This window comes from Oenanthe melanoleuca, chromosome 2, assembly GCF_029582105.1.
Source record: "Oenanthe melanoleuca isolate GR-GAL-2019-014 chromosome 2, OMel1.0, whole genome shotgun sequence".
NCBI lineage: Eukaryota > Metazoa > Chordata > Aves > Passeriformes > Muscicapidae > Oenanthe > Oenanthe melanoleuca.
Window position 1 is genome coordinate 139089714 of NC_079335.1, and position 21068 is coordinate 139110781.

General features: G+C 40.5%; 1 protein-coding gene across 1 annotated transcript in view; it reads left to right on the forward strand.

The window, feature by feature from the left end:
* The first annotated feature begins 9222 nt into the window (after positions 1-9222).
* The window catches only part of VIPR2 (vasoactive intestinal peptide receptor 2), a 50522-nt gene continuing 38676 nt past the window's right edge, over positions 9223-21068 (forward strand). The window contains exons 1-2 of the mRNA XM_056485177.1: positions 9223-9439; positions 12787-12889. Coding sequence (XP_056341152.1) covers positions 9389-9439; positions 12787-12889 — 154 coding nt within the window. The 5' untranslated portion in view covers positions 9223-9388. The remainder of the gene's footprint in view (positions 9440-12786; positions 12890-21068) is intronic.

Sequence of the window (21068 nt, forward strand, 5' to 3'; positions counted from 1 at the left end):
AAAATGAAGTAGTACTGAAGTTGCTGTGGTTACTGCAGTCAAAATTGCAGCCCCTGGCTATGCTAAAATCCATACACTGACCAAACACTGCACTCCCAAGGTAAGTTATCATCAGGGCTTGATGATGGAGAGCTGGAAAATTACCTTAAGAAGGTGTTGGAGGAGAAAAAGAGAGAAATTGTTACCAATGTTATCTAGTGTCCAGCCAGTACAAGGCAGATAGACAGCAGTGCAGAAAGGCCACATGACAATAAACATTGAGATAATCAAACACAACAAAAATTGAGAACATTAGTAGATGACACTTTGAGTCTGGAGCCTGCAATTCATCACCATTCTACAACTGAAACACAAACCAGCAGCACAGGGTGATGACTATCAGTGAAGGGACACAGCTTACAAAGACTTACACAGAGTGAGAGTTTGGGGCTGTTTCAGTAATAGAGAAGGAGAATCAAGTACAATTAACATGTAAGTTTAGTACTGTATGAAAGCTGTTATCAGCATTTGACCTGACAACCTTTCACGTCTTCCTGTGCCACTGTGGACTGAGATACTTGGAGTGAGCAGATGCAGTTAGTTCAAGCATAATGTAATTTGAGGCTCATTTACCACAGAGCAGTCCATGCAATCAAAGCTCTGTGATGAAAGCTGTTTTACAAATAAAAAGCATCAATATTGAAGGTTTGTTACCAATTGACACATGCAAATGCATTAAGAAAAAGCAGGGGAAAGTGCACGTTTTAGCAAGGGAAAGCGTGCACTGTGTGTGTTCTTGATACACTCTATTTGTACAGAATGTCAACATCTCAATCCTGCTTAAAAAGAAATAAGAGTAAGCCTTAAAATCCATGCAGACAATTGCTCATAATAAACTTCTAGGACATTCTGAGCTTGTTCCTTTGTTTTGTGTTCTTGTCTTGTTTTAACTGCTTTGTGCCCTGTGCCATCTCTAACAAGTGTGGAAGGAATATGTAAAATACCACCAAATCTGGAAAATTAGCACATTATATCCACTCCAGTCATTTTGCTCCAGTGTAAATCACTGCATAAGGCACAAGATAATAAAGACTGAGGGCCACAGTTATTTCCATAGCGTGACCTTAATATAAAATCCTATGATTGGTGAGTCAGTTTCTGTCTGGTGTTTTGACATTTGCCTCTCACTAATCATTCTGCACAATTCCATTAAAAACAGTATATATTAAAGCAAGGAAATTACTTCTAGAATCAGTTTCTCAGTCCAAAACAGCATTGCAAGTGGGGAAAAGTTCTACTGACATTTCAACTCTGGGGACTGAATTAGCTAATTCCTGGCATTTTTTAGTGCACATCATTCCTCAGTGTGTGAGGTGCCCCATACTGCAGCTTGTTAAAGAATGATTGAGGAAATATGGGGCAAGATCTACTCCATGGACATCCATTTTCCAGGAAATGAAAACATCTGGGGCCTACCAGCACTTTATTTTATCTGTTCAAAGTTATTAATACCTATATTCTGTGTAATACCACAGCAAAAAATGCACTTTTCCAGAAAGTGGGAAATGTAGGCACCAGGGTTATGTAAACTGAGAGATCTGAACACACAACTCCTGGCTGTCCAGTCCACCAGACTCTCTGCTCAATGACATCCCCTGTGTCCCCCTGAAGCCACCATGGGCCACTCTGCCACCATGGCTCTGGCTCTCATTTCCTTTCCAGCTCTTTCTAACAACTTCCAAACCAGGTAGCTCCTGTCAATCCCAGAGCTCATCTCAATCCAGGACACAGTACCAAAGATGTAATCTAGAGGACAGAGCACACCTCTTCTCTTAATATTGCATTTCCCAGAGAGACCCCTGCTCACCTGAATGTCCATCTGTCTTCACCCACTAATGCTGACAGCCCATAGCACAGCTGCCCTGCCCTCTCCTGCCCCTCTGGTGTTTTCTGTTTAACTTGGGACCTGAACTGGGTGGTACTGATTCTGTCTATAGAACATTCCTGTAGATTACAAGACCTTGTTTTGCCAAAATCTGTTTCTTTTACCCTCCTGTTACATGGGAAAATTCTTCATACAATCCTCAGTAATCCTCTCCTGATCAGAGTGTCATTCAGATCACATTACACTGGACAATTAGGCTTCACTTACAGTGTTGTTTCTTTGCTACCTGATGATTTTTTTCTCTTAATGGAGACAGTCATTTTAGAGTGTTTAATCGTTTGATTACATCAATGATGACATTTTTCCTTTCGTATCTCCTGGGTAGGCTTGAGCTAAGCAACAGAAACCAAGCCTCATATTGATAACTACACCAAAATCTCATCTCTCCTTTTTCTAAAATTGTTGCTCTATTTATATCCATTAGGCTCATGGTTAGTCAAAGTTTTTGACAGAATGATGTTCTTAATTTCAAAGGCATTTCAGTCTTCTTCTTGAAGTGTCAAAAAAACCTGCCACAGTGCAAACAATGTTCTATCCTAAAGATACAGAAACTTGAAAATCAAAACCACCTTGAAGTGCAAACTTACTCTAACTAAAAATTCACAATATGTTTACTTGGATCTACTCCAAGATTCAAAATAATGCAAAACTAGCACTTAATCTTTTGACTACATAAAAGCAGTTCTCCCCCTCTCCCTTTACCAAGATGAGTGATGGCTGGGATTTTTCATCTCTTTTCTCAATCATCCTTTAATACAAATCGAAATGTTTTACTTTCCCCTAGTTCTGGAGAAGAGGCCAGTACAGGTTTTCTGATACAAATACTCTCAGATTACAAAAAAAAGAGGATCCAGATGCAGTTTTTGCAAATTTGCCTAAAATCTGCTCTGCTCCAAGAAAAGTTTCCAGTGAACAAAAAAAAACTTCAGAAAGTAGAGCCTAATAGTGACTTCTGTTTCCCCTCTAGCAAAATTTATAGTTGTTTTGAAAAGCCCCAAATGGAAATATTTATCCAAAAGCTAAATATTTGTATTTCTGGCAAAAATAGTCAGATTTTTGATGAAAAATAGAATTTTCTGCAAAGGTGTGCACACTGTATAGATAGCCACCATTTGTGTAAACAGAAAAAAAAAAAATTCCAGCAATTGATTTTCTGTAGAACAGTGATTTTGACAGAAAATTTGCAGAAGGACTATTTATGACAAAGTCGGATAGGGGCTTGAAAAAGACCTATAGAAAATCACAGTCTATTGTTTGTGCACAGAGCCACAGTACAAAATCCTTTCAACAGGCTGATCATGTTCTGTCTTGAAAAAGAAAAAAAAACTTTGCCTTCACTGTTAAAATATTTGTCCAGCACAGCCACCTGGATATGAATATGTGCATTTACTCTCACCTAGATTAATCCACCCATTTTTCTGCCAAATTTCCTTTAGTCTACATAGTTCCTTTCCTGATGACATATTTCATCTCAGTTTACATTTTCACAGGCAATTGAACCAAACATTCTCTAAAATCCTTAGGTCTTCATTAATATGTTCTCTATCTGCTGAATTCATCTTTCTTGACTGCAGATTGCTAAATTTATATGCAGTGCTCCAGGTAAGATCCAACCAGACCTCTGTGTGCTACCTGGCCTCATTTATTGCTTTTTAACTCTACAACAAATCTCTGTCCCACGTGTCCTGAGAGCACATTTATTTTTCACAGCCATGTCACATTAATACTTGTGTTTGCCACACACTGACTTGCATACACAGGACTTCCTGCTATTGCCCTTTTAGCTTATGGTGGTAACATATGTTTGCAGTTTTTAGCACATGATGTTTCATCTTGCTTTATTAAATTTCCAGCTTTTTTTTAGGATTTCATTTTCAGGTGATCCATTTCTGTAGGATTATCTGGATACTGCTTACTACTAACAGCACCTTGAATCAGCAGCACATTTTGTTTTGTCAAAAACAAAAATAATTACTGAAAGGCATAAAACAGGACCCCAGCCTGATCTCTGAGGAACTTGACTGCTATTTCCTTTTTTCCTTCTGTTTGTACATCAGCATTATTAGTCAGGCTTATTTAATGACATTTTAACCAAATAGATGCTTCATTACAATCTATCAATTCAACTAGCAATTTCTATGGCAGCATACAAACACATGACTGACAGCTATCTAAAACAAATCTAATGACTTTTCTTCGTATAGAAAGACATTTTCTTACTTTTTCTCAGTAAAAAATCATCTCATGCTAGTACTAACTTCCTTTGATAAACACTACTTGTATTTTATTTTTTTTCTTATTTGTCTTCCCGTCTGCACTTACTCTTGTCTATTCTTCTAAAGCCTTTTATGCCACTTTACCAGCTTTTTTTTTTTTTTTTTTTTTTTAGTTTTTGTATTTTGTCTTTAGAGCTTTTTAGGAAGATCTATCCTTTACTTTAAATTAAAAAAAAAAATAAATAAAATCAAACATCCTAACTAACTATTACAAACCTTCTAAAACTAAATGGGAGAATTTTCTCCTCATTGCATCAGAAAAAAAGATTTGATGTTTCTGTGTCCAATAAACTCTCAAAAAAAAAAAAATCACTAACCGAATCTGGAGCTTTGAAACAAATTAGAATTAAAATTACATTAGCCAAGTACTTTCCATTATGCTAAATACCCAACTTAGTTATTTTAAATTTAACCTATAAATTTAAAAGATCAAATTCTACTTTTGTAACTGAATGCCTATTAGTTTAATGAGTATAATAAGGATCTGAGTATAATGGAAATCAGAAAAATTGCATACCCTGGCCAAGAAATTGAAAGAGTTCATTATACTAAAGGGATGCCTCTCACTCTTTTGAAATTACATGGAAGTCTTCTACATTTGAAAGAGAGAAAGAAAGAAATTGCATACTTTACACTAAGTATTGTAGACTACATCCTGTGCATTCAGTGAAAAGTGTCCCTGTCCCTTCTGAGAATTTCACAGCTACAGACATTACTTTAAACAAGCTATTCAGCAGTCCTGAACTTAACAAAGCAGACAGAAAAGTGTCTTTGTTTTCACTGAATTTCCTTTGTATTTGTGATCTGCAGAAGCATCTTTGTGCAGCCAAGCTACTTTCACATTACAGAAAGACAACTCTGGAGGGTTCCTCATGTCACTGCAGCTGGCTGGGGATCTCTGCCCTGGGTGGAGCTGGTGGAGCTGATATTGGCAAACTGCCACTTCACAGGCCAAAAAGTGTTTGTGGAGCAGTTTGAGCCTCACCGCTGGAAGATGCACCCTCAGCTACATCCTAAAGCTACTTTTCATGCCCAGACACAGCAGGGCACTGCTGGGGATGCTCAGAGGGAGGAGAATGAAAAAGCTGAGGTGACACACTTGAGGACAGCCTTTCCTTAGAAAACTCTGTATGTGTGGTGTTGCTTCTCTGCCTAGAAAACAACACAGGGTCCAAGAGATTATGGGGACATAATATGATTGATAATGGTGACAAGAGTTTAGAACTTCTTTATCATCTGTATCTTCAGATAAAATGCAGAGAACCTCAATTTCATTTTATTATTTTTATTGAGAGAACCTGAATTTCCTCTTCTCCTCTTACTGCAGTACAATATGTGATGCAGGAGGGTTGGACAGTAGCATCACTGTGCTATCTCAAAGGATGGTGCTGCAGCCACATGTCCCCTGGAGCACACCCAAGGTCTGAAATCCCATTGTCATGAGCAGGACAAATACTGTTTGCTTCACTCAGGCCTGGAACTTTCTTTGTTGTATTCTATCTGATCACTGAGAGAGGCTGAGATCAAGTGTGTCAACAGTAACTGATACTAAAATTTTTCAGAACTTTAATTTTTTCCAGTATAAAAGATCCAAATGCACATACGTTAGCCACAATCTTTTTTTCCTGGAAACCCTTTCTAAAATCTATTTCCAAGGCTGATGGAATCTTTCCTTAAAAAGGGCTACAGGGAAAAAAAAAAAAAAAAACAACAAAAAACCAACAAAAAACCCAACAAAAACAAAGCAAACAACCTAACAAAATTTAGGATGACAGTAGAGAGTGCCTTTGGGAGATTTAGGAATATCTGATGAAGACCTTGTGTCTTTGTGAAGACCTAGGAAGAACACTCCTTTAGCAATAAGACTTAGTACAGCATTCCACATAAACTCTCTGGTCTGCGAAGCAGGGCTCAAAACACATGAAACAGCTTGAGCAGCTCAAGAGACAGACACTCTTGCAAGAGGGATGTTGTTCAGCATGGCTTGTAGACACATGCTTTGAGGGAAACCCTTCAAAACTTTTCATGCAGTTTAGGTATTTCTGGTATGTTATGCACTATGTGAGCAATAATTGTTAGATGATTGAGCAAAAGAAAACTCCTTTTAAACAATGAAAGCAATGGATTTATAGTTTTTATACACAGAACATGAACAAGATTTGTGGGTAAAATATGGATTTTCAAAGCATCTTGAACTTCATCAACAATTTAAGTAATAATTGAGCTCAAAGGGGATTGGTGTCAATACTTGAGGATGGAAAGCCTAAATCAGCCAATTACTGCCAGCACTGTATGAGAGGATTCTGAACAGACAGGTAGCCAGGCAGCAAGTACTTGTTACTTGTGTCTCTACTGGCATGTACCTTTCCTCAGCAGGCAGACTCTTCCAATAACTGGAATTGAAGAAAAGCTTTTGGGTCCTGATTGTGTTGTGAGAGCAGAGAACTTGCTGTACCTTGGCACAGCCTGCCACTGTGTCCATTGCCTGTTGCTGAACTTTCTATTTCCACTTTTACTGCTCTCTGAGGAACACCCAGGCTCAGCTGATCCAAAATAATATTTATTTCAGTCAAAATGCATGTTTTTCTCTACCACCCCTATTGTGGTGGATTTCTATGACGCCATTCTCTCTGTGTGTTTGCAGGCCTGTGCCTCATGGATAACTCCATAAAATTATTTCTTTTAATTTAACTGTCCTTTCTTTGAAATGTCATCAAATCAACTCTGTCCAAATTTATATGACTTCTTTGTTCTTTCATAAACTATCTGTTCTTGGCTGATTAAGAGTATCAGTCTCATTTATATTTACCTCTATATATCAACAGCCGTTCTAGTTTCATTCTCGTTCTTTATTTCCCTTCTACATCTGCTGTAACAGAGCACTGAATTGTGATATGTTTAAGTGAAAACAACTTGAACCATGATTTCTGGACTTCATCCATCAAGAATTTGTTTTCTTCTTAGGAAAAAAAGCACTTAGTTACATAAAAACAAAATATTAGTATTTGATACATCTCCGTCATCTCCTCTGTCTTGTCAAAGAGTCACTAGGAACAGCAACAGAGGAAAGGGCTGAGAAATAACTGATATTTCCTTTCACCTGAAAATGCTGATTCATTGAAAACAAAACATTGCAAAAGTCTGACTGTGTACAATCTTTTGACAGAAGAGATGCAAGTTTCAAAACTTCTTTGTTAGTTCTAAGATATGTGGACTACTAATACTTGAGACATTAGTTTCTGTCATTCCACAGAAGGAATAATGAAGACAGCTCCCAAGACTGTTTCTACACAGAACGTTAACAGCAATTTGTTAATTGGTTTCCCAGGCTACTCAGCTTCATCAGCCTAATGAATCATTTGCTCGAAGAATTAAACACTGGGGTTTGGTGTCTGGCAGCTCTTGTGTCCTGCTCAGCTGGGGGACAGCCTGGCTGGTGCTCCTGCGCACAGGGACTGCCCTGGGGTTCACTGCTGACGAACCTGATGAGCCTTGGCATGGATTAATTCCACTCATGAGAATGACTGCTCTCTTAGCAGGATGCCAGTCATCACAAAGGGCAAGAAAGAACTTCTAAAGACAGAAGACAGGAGGGATTTTCCAAAGCCTTGCAGCAATGATAAACCCTCAGATTCTTGTGAATGGTAAAAGAAATGGTTGTGATACTGTTGTTTTGGAAAGACTGATTGATAGCTCTTTAGAAATTGTGAGGAGCACATCCAGACTGCCTGTGTCAACCAAGAGCCCAAAGAGGAATCCTGGACCCTGGTCTCAGGAATCAGAGGGATCACACTGCAATTCTCATGTCTAGGAGTTTTGACCTGAGAGTTTGCCTGGGAATGTCAGAGCTGATGGCATAACCAGTCTCCTCTGCAAACTGGCTGTGTCAGGAGTAGGTGCAATCTGCCCTTTCAGTCTACCTGTCACATACAGATCAAAATCAATCCAAAGAGGTATTCTTTTCTGCTACAATGAGAATACTTTTATTACCTGACAATATACCATCCTACAAGTTTTTCTTTATACATTAATGTTTCCCTCTGCTTTCAGCGTGCAGGTCATAATACTGTTTATTAGTTTGTAGTATTTTTTTTTTATGATATCAAATATAATCAGGTACTTCTTCTTAATATATGAAAATAATTTTTACATACTCCTTAAAAATCTAAATTCTCTTTAGCTTTTTCTCATAGAAATGTCCTTGTTTTGCTTGTACCTGGTTATTTTGGGGGGCTATTTAGGAGACTTTTATGCTGCCTCCTCAGTCCCTTTCAATACATAATACTTACAACACATGTTAAGTCAATGGAAAGGCAAGTCTAATATATTTCCATGCTCAGCTAAAAGCCAATATTTAAACACTTCCTTTTCTATAACATAAGGCATGTGCTAACGTGTCACTTAACTGCCTACTTTCTATGCCTTGGGAGGCAAAACCCAGATCCATGCTTGGTGCACACTGCAACATGGAGTTGCCTTAAACTCTTGGTTCTCTATTGAGACCTCAAAAAAAAAAACCAAAAAAAAAAAACCAAAAACACAGTTGCGTGGAAGAAAGATTTAGTAATCCAGCTGTGGCTCTGCACAGTGGCAAGACTGACCCTTCCAGGGATCACTGCACTCACTCCTCAATGTTTTTGGTGCGTGCCTGGCTTGAGGGGACTGCGCTCGATGATCTTACCGGCAGAAGGCACCCAGTGCGGGCACGGTGCGCTGCCGGACGGGCACCAGCTCCCTGGGTGTGCCATGGGAATGGGGGTTCTGCGGCACCCTGGAGCGGGCAGCGAGGGGGGAGCGGCACCCAGTGCCCGCAGCAGCCCGGGGTGGCGGGGACACCTGCGGGACACTGCGATGGGCGGGGGGCGTCCCGTCAGGGCAGCGCTCGCACCTCTCAGCGAGAGGGAGGAGGAGAAAAGGAAGGCGAGGAGAGGGGCTGGGGAGGTACGGGGGCTAGAGGAGGAGCTCCGCGCAGAGCGGCGGTGGGGCCGCCAGCGGAGGCGGCGGAGCGGGGCAGGTGCGGCAGCGGCCGGCGGGGGCGGGGGAGCCGCCAGCGGCCCCGGAGCAGCCGGCAGCGGCCCCGGGCTCCCTATGGTGCCGGGCGGGACCCGCAGCCCGCTCCCCGCCTTCCAACGGGGCCCGCGGAGCGGCGCGGGGCAGCGCAGCCCGGCGGGGCCGGCACTCGGCGGGCATGAGCGCCCTGCCCTTCCTGCTGCTCTCGCTCTGCTGGAGCCTGCGGCCGGTAAGTCTGCGGAGCACAGCCCGCCCGAGCGAGCGCTGAGCCCTCGGCTCTTTCCTGAGAGCCCTGCGGAGCGCTCCGGGCTGTTCCCGCAGCCCCGCGGGCCGGGGCGGGAGCGGCAGCTGCGGAGGCTCCGGGACAGCCGATCCTCCCTGCAGCGCTGCCCTCCGGCTATCCGCGGGCGGGGAACGCCAGGGCAGGGGCGGCGCAGCCCCCGCCGGGACCCCAGGGCGCTCCCCGTGCGCTCCTGCCGCAACCCCGGGCGCTCCGCATCCCCGGGACGGTTCCGCATCCCCGGGACAGTTCCGCATCCCCGGGACAGTTCCGCATCCCCGGGACAGTTCCTCATCCCCGGTACAGTTCCGCATCCCCGGTACAGTTCCGCATCCCCGGGACGGCCCCGCATCCCCGGGACAGTTCCGCATCACCGGGACGGTTCCCCATCCCCGGGACGGTTCCCCATCCCCGGGACAGTTCCGCATCCCCGGGACAGTTCCGCATCACCGGGACGGTTCCCCATCCCCGGGACGGTTCCCCATCCCCGGGACGGTTCCTCATCCCCGGGACGGTTCCTCATCCCCGGGACGGTTCCTCATCCCCGGGAGGGCTCCGCATCCCCGGGACAGTTCCGCATCCGCGGGCGCTCCCCATCCCCGGACAGTTGCCCATCCCCGGGGCAGTTCCACATCCCCGGGACGGTTCCGCATCCCCGGGACAGTTCCCCATCCCCGGGACAGTTCCCCATCCCCGGGGCAGTTCCCCATCCCCGGGGCAGTTCCACATCCCCGGGACAGCTCTCCATCCCCGGGACAGCTCTCCATCCCCGGGACAGCTCTCCATCCCCGAGGGCTCGGCATCCCCGGGACGGCTCCGCATGCCGGGCGTGCTCCCATCCTCGCGGAGCCGCCGCTTGATCCCCGCAGTTTTCCCGGTGGACACCGCTGGTTTGCCAAGAGTTTTCACGGAGCGCTGCCCGGGAGCCGTCCAGGGGAAGTCATCGTGGGGGATAGAGCCCCACATCCACAACTGCTCTGTAATATGTACAGGTTGCCATGATATTCAGATATTGAAGTTTTCTTTAGGACGTCTGCATTTATCGTCTTTATATTTCCAAGTATTTCTTGAGTAGTTTGTAGAAGTCAGTTAGATTGATGGAAATATGATACACAAAAGAAAATTAAAAACCTTTTAAATTTTTTGTTACTGTATAACACCAAAAGTCGGGAAAGCATACTGAAGGTGAGCGTAAGCTGCTTGTCAGAGGAAATATTTATCTGTCAAACTGCTGCTCTAGATGCTTTAGAAATTGTTAAGCTGCTTAAAACGTAGAGAGGCTCCTGAGCTGGATTTCCAGCTCAGTGTGCACCTTTACACAAGGTTCTGTATTCATTGGTGACAAAGGGTAACCTACTGTTGCTTAAGCAGAGGGAAAGATGGATGAGCATAAATCCTAAAAAGTGGTGAATGACCTCAAAATCCTGGATGTGTTTTGGGAGTTGGTCAGAGTCACAAAGTCCGGAATCTAAATCTCTTCAGCTTTGTGAAGTCCATCTGAATGAACTGGATGTATTAGAACAAAGTATGGTACAGTTTAGCATGTAGCCCAGCTGTGAAAAGTAATATGCTTCCTTTGGGTAATAACAAATGTATCTTTTCAAATTAAGCTTTACTATTAATCACTGATATTTCTGAGGTACCAGAAAAAGAAGTTTATTCAGCAGGCTTCTTCATTTCAGTAGCTAGTTTGTCTTGTCCTTCATTTAGTTAACTTTTTTGGTTACTGAACCTTGCTTTCCAAGACCCATTAATTTTAATACTTCTTGATGAGTAGGAAATCCAATGTCAGTTACTGAATATTTGTACTTGGAGATGAAAAATAGCCAAGAATATGTTCTGTGAAAGGAAAGTGCTATTAAAAACATTATGTATACATGAGACTTTTATTTTACATGACCGCTCTCTGCAAAATGGATTATAAATACCGAAATGTAGGTATTTTCAGTATAATGCTGAACTTTAAATTATAAGTTCGAGAAATCCTAGTTTATGTTAAATATGTGTCTTTGAAAGGAAAAGAATTCTGCGCGTGAAACATGTAATTTCAGTGCTCAACAAAGACATGGAAAAGGAAGTCAGGTTCTTATGTTGTCGATGGTGAAATGAAACATTTGGAGAAGGAACAGATTTTTGTGAGTTTTCATAACAGCCCCTGCTGTTATGCTTCTGGATCTTGCACTGTATTTTTAAAAGCTGTGCAAGTGGTTTGTCCACAAAGAGACTGCAGCATCACCAGGTTCTCACTCCTAACTCTGGACCTGAAGTTCTGGGCCCAGGATCACAACTTAATTGATTATTATAGTTTTTTTTAAGTTGCTATGTCATGTATCAGAGATCAACAAGAGAATCAACAAGATTCCGTTATCAAATGTCCCCTAAAAGATGTGAAAGAAAAGACAGAAACTTGGAGAGAGACCACATTTTTCTTGGTAATTACAAGTGTGAGGTGTGAGAATGACTGAAGTGATGCATATTCCCATTTTATTTATTTAAGATGGATTTCATTTGAGCTAATCACTGTCCCATCAGCTCCACTGATGTTTCCAGCTTTTCCATTTGCCACTTCCTGCAGTAATTTCTACCATGCAGTCTCTTACAGACTCTGTGTGAATCTCTGTTTCTCTGTGAGACACTGATTGAGTCTGAGTTCAGCTGAGCCCAGTACAACTTTCCAGGGTCTCTCAGTACTGCTGCATTCCTGTCTTTTCCCATGGACTTTTCTGGAAACCAAAGAACTGAGGGCAGGGCTTTGAACCAGTAAAGGCATTAGTGCTTTAGTTTTTAAGTAGTGGGGTTTCCTTCTTGTGTAGCATTTGCTTGAATCAAATAATCATGCTCTGGGGCCTTCAGGAGATAAAATATGTGTGGTGGAAAAAGGAAGAAAAGCAGAATTTACCATGTCAAAGAGAATGAAATTTGACCAGTTTTCATGTTCTGTGATTTGTGTTAAACTTTCTCTAACTTACTACAAAAGGGAAGAAAAGCAAATGTATCTACTTTCCTGGTTCAATTCCAGCTCAGAGTTTTTCTGGAGAAAAAGATCTGATGGCACAGTATTGAGGAATGCACTAGAAAGCTAAATGAAGAAGCCAGTAGATTATTTCAACATTTTGTTCTGAAAAGTCAATGTGTGAGAAGCTAAACTTGGCATCAAGTGTGAAAAATGTTTAGCATGTGCTTGGGTGAAACCTGTGCCAGTTAAAGTTGTGACTTTTGTTATTGGTAGCTGCACTCTTCATTGAAACATTTAAATTTTTGTTTCAAGACATAACCCATTTGTTAATTTGACACAGGTGAATGGTGTCCATCCAGAATGCAGATTTCAGCTGGAGATTCACAAGGAGGAAACCAGGTGCATGGAACTTCTAAAGAATGCAAAACCAGTGGACTACAAAGGTAAGAAAACTGTAATGTAAAGATAACTGGAGTGTTGAAGATTTTCTCTCTTTACCTTCTTCATTGATGTGATTGCAGTTTCCATAGTTATCTGAACTGTGCTTGGAATTTTATGGTTTTTAGAATTTATGCAATTTTGCATTAAATGTACAGCTGCAGCAAGCAGTGGTGAGAGGTGTGCAGGTGCTAAGAGTGCCCTGGCTGGGAGCAAACACATTCTCATGTGCTGAGATGTTGGTGTAGTATTTTCTGGCTGGCAGAGCAGCTGCAGGCTGGTGATGACAGGACCAGCAGAAAGAGCAAATCTGAGGGAAAGCTCAAAGCCTTGGATTCAACCTAGCTGTGGTTGAGAATAAAGTAGTAGTGGACACTGTTTCAGACTGAAGATCAGATTCACACCCAGAGGACCATGGAGTGGTGCAAAGGGAAAACCAGACAGTTGTGTTACACCCAAAACCCCAAATCCCTCTGTTACTTCATTGTTTTCCTTTTCTTTCTGCACAGAAAGATGTCACTGGCTATATAGCTAGTGATGCAGCAAACTGTAATTTAATGGAAGGAAGGAAGAAGAATAGTAGATGTAGGGGGTTTTGTTAGGTTTTTGAGTTTGGGGTTTTTTTGATTTGGTTTTTTTGTGGGTGTTTTGGGTTTAGATTTCATTGGATTTCCTTCCTACATCTTCATGTGAGGAGAAAAAAAGTTTATGGAAAAATGACATTTTTCTTGTAAGTTGATGCTGCTGGTAAAGCCATTTGTTCAGCAAGTGGAATAAAAAGGGGACAGATAAATTCAAATTGCCAATACGTGGTTTATTTGGGCTTTTTGTGCTCATTTTGTTTTGAATGCACTCTGAAGATGGTTATGGGACCTCAGAGACCTGCCATCTGCAGTGCTCTTTGGGCATAAACATGAGTCTCAACTTATGGTGCTTTTTCCACTTCTCCTCAATTTAAATGTAACTCTCTCAGTGCATATTCTAACACTAATTTGTATAAAATAAAAAAATTTCAAAGGATCATCAACAGTTTGTATTTTATTATAATTTCTCCATTTTATTAATCAAGATCAGTAATTTTAAAAATGCAAAATCTTACTGGAATAATTAATCTGGAATAAATAATAAAGCCATAAGGTTTGTGGCTTTTATTTATATATGAGTGGTGAAGGGAGATGGCTGTTACATAAATAATACTAGTGCAAAGCCAGATGGAGAAATAATTAGTAGCCCAGCTTAATGAATTAAATAATGAACCAATAAATTCACTGTTAGCTGTTACATGGCTTTGAAAGTCAAGCTTTCCTCAGGAAAACACTTTAGTGATCCACATGCTGGACTGCTCCAAGGGAACCTTTGTGATGCACACCAGTTTTATTTTGGGTTCCCTAGGGGAAGAAGGAAGTTTGCTGTCAGTATTTTCTTCCCAGACTTTTCACTGGAATAGGGGTGCCTCCTGAAGGGAAACTGCTGTGAAAGAAAACTCGTGTCTTGGAAGGTCACAGGATGTCTGATGGTGTTGATTCAACCCTGCAGACAGTGGCAAAACAGCAGTGAAAGGATTTAGACATTTTATTGAATGCCCATCTGAAACTAAAGGAATATTTCATTTTGTTGGAGACTGGAATAAAGCCCCTGTGGTGATGAAAGCTGCATGGTTAATATTACAGGAGAATTTGTTCTGTGCTTCCTGTTACAGATACCCTCACCAAGAACCTCCAGAGAGTAGCCTATGTTAAATATATGCATTTACATTTTTAAAAATAGACATTCTCTGTGTGTCTTTATTTTCCTAGTAAGCTCTCTGTAATCATACAAAGAAGTAAGGACTATTTTGAAAAGTAATACTCTGACTACTGATAAAGAAGAATTACTAATGAAAATTGACAAGCTGGAACTAGTCCAAGTTGTAGCTCCACGTGTAACTTGTAGCAGATTTGAAACATAATTCTTTACAATAAATTCCCAAATACTATTCCACTTTTTCCTGCATGGGAAAGATGGTTATACAGCCCTTGTTATACTTCTCTAGCTTTAGTATTTGGTACCTGACTTACAAAAGCTGTTAATGAAATCCTGTGAAGGTACTGTCTTGAATTTGGAAAAAAGGATTCCCTGAGATTTTCCACTAAGGCTTAGACCTCCATTATCAAAATCAGTGGGAACATTCTCTTTAATTTATTGAGCACCTGAGAAACCTTCACACCTCTATGTCACATGCTCCAGAACTTGGCTGGCATGCACAGCCTCTGAATTTTGGAGGATCCAAATTGTATGGACAAGTAGTTTATTCTTTGAACTAAATTTCAATTATGTATTGAATATCTTACCTAATCTTTTCAGCTCCCAGTTAGGGAGATAAAAAGGAAACATTTAAAGGCTATTGGGGTTTCTTTGACATGATAAAATGATCTTACACCTGAGCTGCCTCAAGACATGGGCTGAAGAATTTTGCTGGGTATTTTTTACATTGTACCTAAAATCACTATGAAGGCTATGAATCACTTGTTAACTTCAAGACTTAATAAAGCAGTAGTGTGTTTTGCAAAGAAACCCTTTATAAAGACAGTGTAAATATCCTCTAAACTATGCTAAGGATATGCTAAAGCCAAAGGACCCAAATTCTGCTCATTTGCCAATATCAAACTGTGAGGCACCCAGACCTCTTGCTTTGCACCCTGTGGGGGATTTTCAGGCATTTTTACTTTTCCATTAGTGGACAGCATTACATTCCAATTAGGAAAGAAGTCACTCTCCAAAGACCTGTGGCAGTGCTTTCCTCTCTGCAGTGCTCTTTAGAACATCTGGGTGTTTATTTTATGCAGACTGCTTTAGCTTCTATCCACATTTGTTGTCTTCTTTCCTGCTATAATTTGGCCCCTGAGCTATGGATGCACCTTAGCTGGAAGCCTAGGAGAGGTTCTTCTGTCTTTGTGCACATCTCTTTATTTTTGAAGGGCAGATTAATTTTAACTAGCTCATAATCACTGCAGATTTTCAGGTCTATATGGAAAAAAAATAATTTGTTTTTTATCTGCTACCCATGGCTTGTCTTCTTACAAAGGAAAAAAAAAAAAAAAAAAAAAAAAAAGCTAAAAAGCTCCCAAGAAAAGTGATTGAAAATGCATAAAAATTGTCCTTCTGCAAATTTCTGCCTTTTTTCAGGATTTAGAATTTTTTCTTTTAAAGTAACTGGGTCATTTCTCTTCACCTTCAAGAGAAAAACAAAATCTTATGGTCAAAAAAGTTAAAATACAGGAAATTTTTTAACAGAGTTCTACAACCAAAAGTTCTTAAAGAGATTTCATTATGAAAATTATGAAGTTTAGGGATTTTTGATTCCTCTCGGACTGAGTGGCTGCACAGTTAAATGTGTCTTTTCAGAATTTGATTTCTGAAATATATTTTTGTGAGACCCATATGTCAGATAACTTTTTAAATTTTTAATATGGCATTTTAACTTTAAGGAAAAGTTGATGAAAGGAAAAATGGTTTTGGAAAGAATCTCATAAACCTCTCAAAGAGAAGCTTCATAATGCAACTTGTAATAGGAAATTAAAAGAGACAAGACACCAAAATAATGCTCTTAGTTATTCATAAGTTTAAAGCAAGAGGGACCAATATTGCTGTGTAATCCAATCTCCTGAATTGCACTGTTAATAGAATTTTCCTCAGTGATTCCAGCACTGAGCTCATGATCTTGTGGATGAAACAGAGATGTTCAGAACAGTGAGATGGACATTCAAATGTTGGACCCCTGGCAAGTTGTCCAGAAGTTAAATTTATCTGACTAGCTTACCTGTTGAGGTTGTTTTTCTAGGAAGAAAGGTGCATAACTTGCATTTACACCCTCCCACACACACTTTGTGTATAATACACACATCTCTATAATACTCTCTCTATAACCACACCAACGTGGTCACTCCATCCTCCACGTTAGTGAACAGAAGACTGACACAAAGCCAGATGAGGCTTTTCTTTTGCTGCATGAAAAGGAATCTCCTCAAGGTTCTCCCTTTCTTAGGGCTCCCTGTCTCATCAAGGTCTTGCATCAGCTTTTGTTTAGTTTTGAAGCTATTTTCTCTGTAAAATGAGTCAGTAGTTCAGACTGCAGAGTGCTGACAGTCCTCTGATGTAATATTCAAAGTAGAATTAAATGGGGTGTGGGTCATGGAGCTTCTTTCATGCAGCACAAGTAACTCTTGGAAGCTCAGCTTTAGCTTTCTTGAATCTCTGTGCTGCTGCTTTTCCAGCTGTAGTACTTTTAGCACTAGCACTTTTAGCTGTAGTACTTTTTAGCTCACACTTTTTTATTTTTTATGAAGGAAGCCAAAGGGGCTGCTTGGGATATTTTTGTTTTGGCTTTCACTCATTGAAGTGTCATCATTAATGGCACCACATAAAACTGACCCTTATGTTATTGACAGTGTCTGGGCTTTGTGGAAGCTGTACTTAAATATTTGAAGGCAGAAGGGAGGCAGAACTTTGTCTTTTAAGGAGGCTGGATGATAAAGGTGAGAAAGAGCCTTGAATGAAAGGAGTTTCCTACTGAAAACTAACTAGCTATAAATAAAATGGTGTAGACCAAGAAAACATCCTTGTCATCCTCATTCAGAAATCTCACATAAAATAAAGTTTATTAAGAGTGACAATAACAAACCCTTTTGGAAAGAAGAGAAGCACCAGGTATCCACAATGATTTTGACGACATGAAATTCCTGCTCTACCCAAAATTTAAATAGAAACCTAGCAGTAGTCATTAATATATGGCATTTGTAGTCCTAAAGAAGGAAAGTGCACAGCCATAAATGAATTTATTGTGTTTTCCAGAAGATTCTGAAGGAAATACTGCCCAGCATAGTCTTGCACTTCAGTTCTGTTAAAGACAGCTGTGGCCATGGCAGTCTGTTCTCCACGTTCAACATCCAAAGTTAAAATACCACAAAGAAGGAATTTTGAGTACCAAAACACTGGAAAAGCTTCAGCTGATACAACAGATAGCACATGGGTTAGACATAATACATACTAGCAGAAATACATGGTCCTACTTCTTATTAGAGACTTTTAATATTTTGTGGTGGTGTTTATAGGAACAGGAGATTGAGTTTTAATGGCAATTTTGAAGAATTTCAAAGCATGTCAGAATTGGGGCAACATAAACATGAAGGTACCTCTCAAAGCTTTGACTATACACACATTCATATATTTGCACAAGAATAGAAAATAAGTTTCTTATGGTAAGATTTGCACGCTGTTCAGTCACACCAAAATTGTGCTCTTGTCTCCAAAGGACAATCTGAGTAATTGAAAAGCAGAATTTACCTGGAAAATTTGTTTTCTTTTTTTGAGAGGGGTTTTTCCAAAGGTTTAGCTGACAATTTCTGTATTTCCTAACAGAACCCTAAAAATATATAAATTGAATTGTGTAAAACTAGCCAGTGGATTTTTGATTCAACTAAAAGATGTTCTTTTAAAGGGAAACAAGACATTTCTTCTGAAGTGTTTAATCTCGTGAAAATCCACAAATCCCTTAGAAATCTCAGAAACAGCATTTCTTGCCATTCCTGGTAATAGAACTTTTGAAGAACCTATGAATTGCAAATATTTCAGGTTAATATGAGATAAATCCTATTGGTTTCATCATTCTTTTTAAACTAGTTAAATCTGATGTATACTGCAGAATTTCAAATTTCTGTTTGCTGTTTTTACACGAGTAGTGTTTGTTGACCAGAACTAAAAGTTTTTACATTGGCATTCCCTCAGTGTTTCTGAGTAGCTGGGGGCTGCTTCTTGACCACATTGTAGCCTGTGTTTTTATTGTTTTTATTGTCCCAAGACTGCAGCTCCATGCAGAGGAGTGTTGGGCAGGCAGGGTCAGGCAGGTCATTGCCCCCAAGCCAGGACAGCCCCAGCCCCAGACATGTGTCACTGTCTCCAGGTGTCACCTCCCTGGGACAGGGACATCAGCCTGCAGAGGTGGGTCAGAGCCCAGCACAGGACACCAGGGCTGAGCCACAGTTCAGGGCAGGGCAGGCTCTGAGGCCATCACAGCCTGTTCCTGCTCCCTGACAAAAGCAGGTGGGAACAGCCTTTTTTGGGACTATCTCATTCCTATTCCTGCTCTAAGTTCTGCTTTGCTAGCTTGCTACTTGTGCAGCACCTCCTTTTGGTTTCTTTTCTATCACTCCTGTGAAAGTGCAGAAGGAATGTCAGCCCATATATGTTCATAATTCCCATGCGACCCAAGTTCCATGCTGTGGCACACAGACCTGCAGTCTAGAAATCATTGCCCATAAGAGGTGAGATGGCTCCTGCTTTGCCAAGTTAAGTACAAAACTCAAAACATTGAAAAATAAACCCTAGGCTAGCTGTCGACTTTCTGACTCGTTTTCAAAGCACTCTGTTGTTTTTTCATGTTTTATGCGCGCCCTGACAGTTTTAAAAATGCTAAACCACTCTTGGAAGTGACAGTTTTTAAATCCAAATACAAAGTGCCATCTAGTGGTTATGTATTTATAAAATGTGTCTATAAACAAAACTCCCCAGCACAAGCCCCAGTGTTTCAGGTTTTTACAGATGAAGAAGCACACATAGGTAACTGGACTTGTTGCTCAAAGACTGGATCTCAAAAAGCAGGATGATGAATGGAGTGGCAGTACTTATGTAAGCTTAAGAATATGGAAAACAAAATGTAGTTTATAGTCTGTTTCCTTTTATTATGAACTATCTTCAAATGCGTGGCAAGCATTAAAGACCAAACATTCAAATAAAGTAAGTGCTCTCACTGGAACTAGCTAACAATAGCATCTGCAGTATCCTCTGGAGGAACAGGAGGGGATCAGTAGGAGAGACTTTTGGGTGAGTCACTGACAAGCTTTTCAGGGAAGTTTGGTTATTTCCTTGGATATTCTGTGAATGAGACATCAGAGAAATGAATGGTGCAAATTAAGAGATTGGAAAAGGATTGTTCTATGCAGGCTGCGGGAGTGTTCTTCTAGGCACCACAGAATCAGGGATGAAGAACCTTTCTTCTTTTTGCCTTTGCTAGTTTTATTAGCAGTTGTTAATGGCTTAACCCCAGAGATAAGCTCAGCCCTGCACATACACTCACTCACTCCCTCACCATCAGGGTTGGGGAGAGAATTGGGAAGGTAAAAGCTGGAAAGTTCTTGCACTGAGATAACGACAGTTTAATAGAGAAAGCAAAAACCCACTGTTCAACACAAATCCAAAACACAGCCTCATATCAGCAACTGTGAAGAAAAATAACCATACCCCAGCCAGAACCAGTTCAATAGTTAAAGAAAAAAGTAAAGAATATAATAGTAGACATGCCAATAATGTTGAGAAGGTAACACAAATCTAAGCTGGACTGAATTTTTATGTGTACATATCAAAGTGAAAGGATAAAAACACTCAATGCTTGAGAATTTATCAAAGCACAGTGCAAACATAGAGAATAAATCAAATAATGAAGATAAAAGAAAAAAAAAGTACATTAAAGAATATCTGGGTACTTAGAATATTTTAAAAGTATTATAAATATTATATGAAATATACATTGGAGCAATTAAAGTTTTGCCTTAAAGGTGAGCTACAGAAAGAAATATAAAGCTAGCCATAGAAAGTATAATTTTACTGGTAAAATTGTTACCAGAACTAAAATGTGAAACCTTATTTAGACCTAAAACTATGAATATTTTTTATCTTACTTGATTAATATCCTTCAGAGATAGTAGGAAGCAGACCTGTATATGTGAGAGATGGGTAAAATTTCCAAAAAATGAGACTTTAGATAATGATTTTATGAGTTCTGAACTGGTGGATGACAGTCCAGAAATCCTAACACTGATTGAATTAATGACTGGACAGAGATTTGTAGAGAGTGAGTAGAGAGGAGAATATTTAGTTTGATCAAGTTAGATATTTTATGCAGAGAAACAGAAACATTTAACATATCATTACCACACCTTCACTTCCCAACAGAGGTATTTAAAGTACCATAGACTGCTTTGTGGTCATTGCAAAGAAACAGGCAATCATTGGGAGCAATTAACCTGGCCTAATTGCATGGGTTTTAGGATGAAGTCAAGTTAATTGTATCCCACCTCTGCATAAAGGTTTGATTTCCTAAGAGAAAAAGAAGATGCATTAATGCAATATTCTTAAATCTGGGCCAATCTT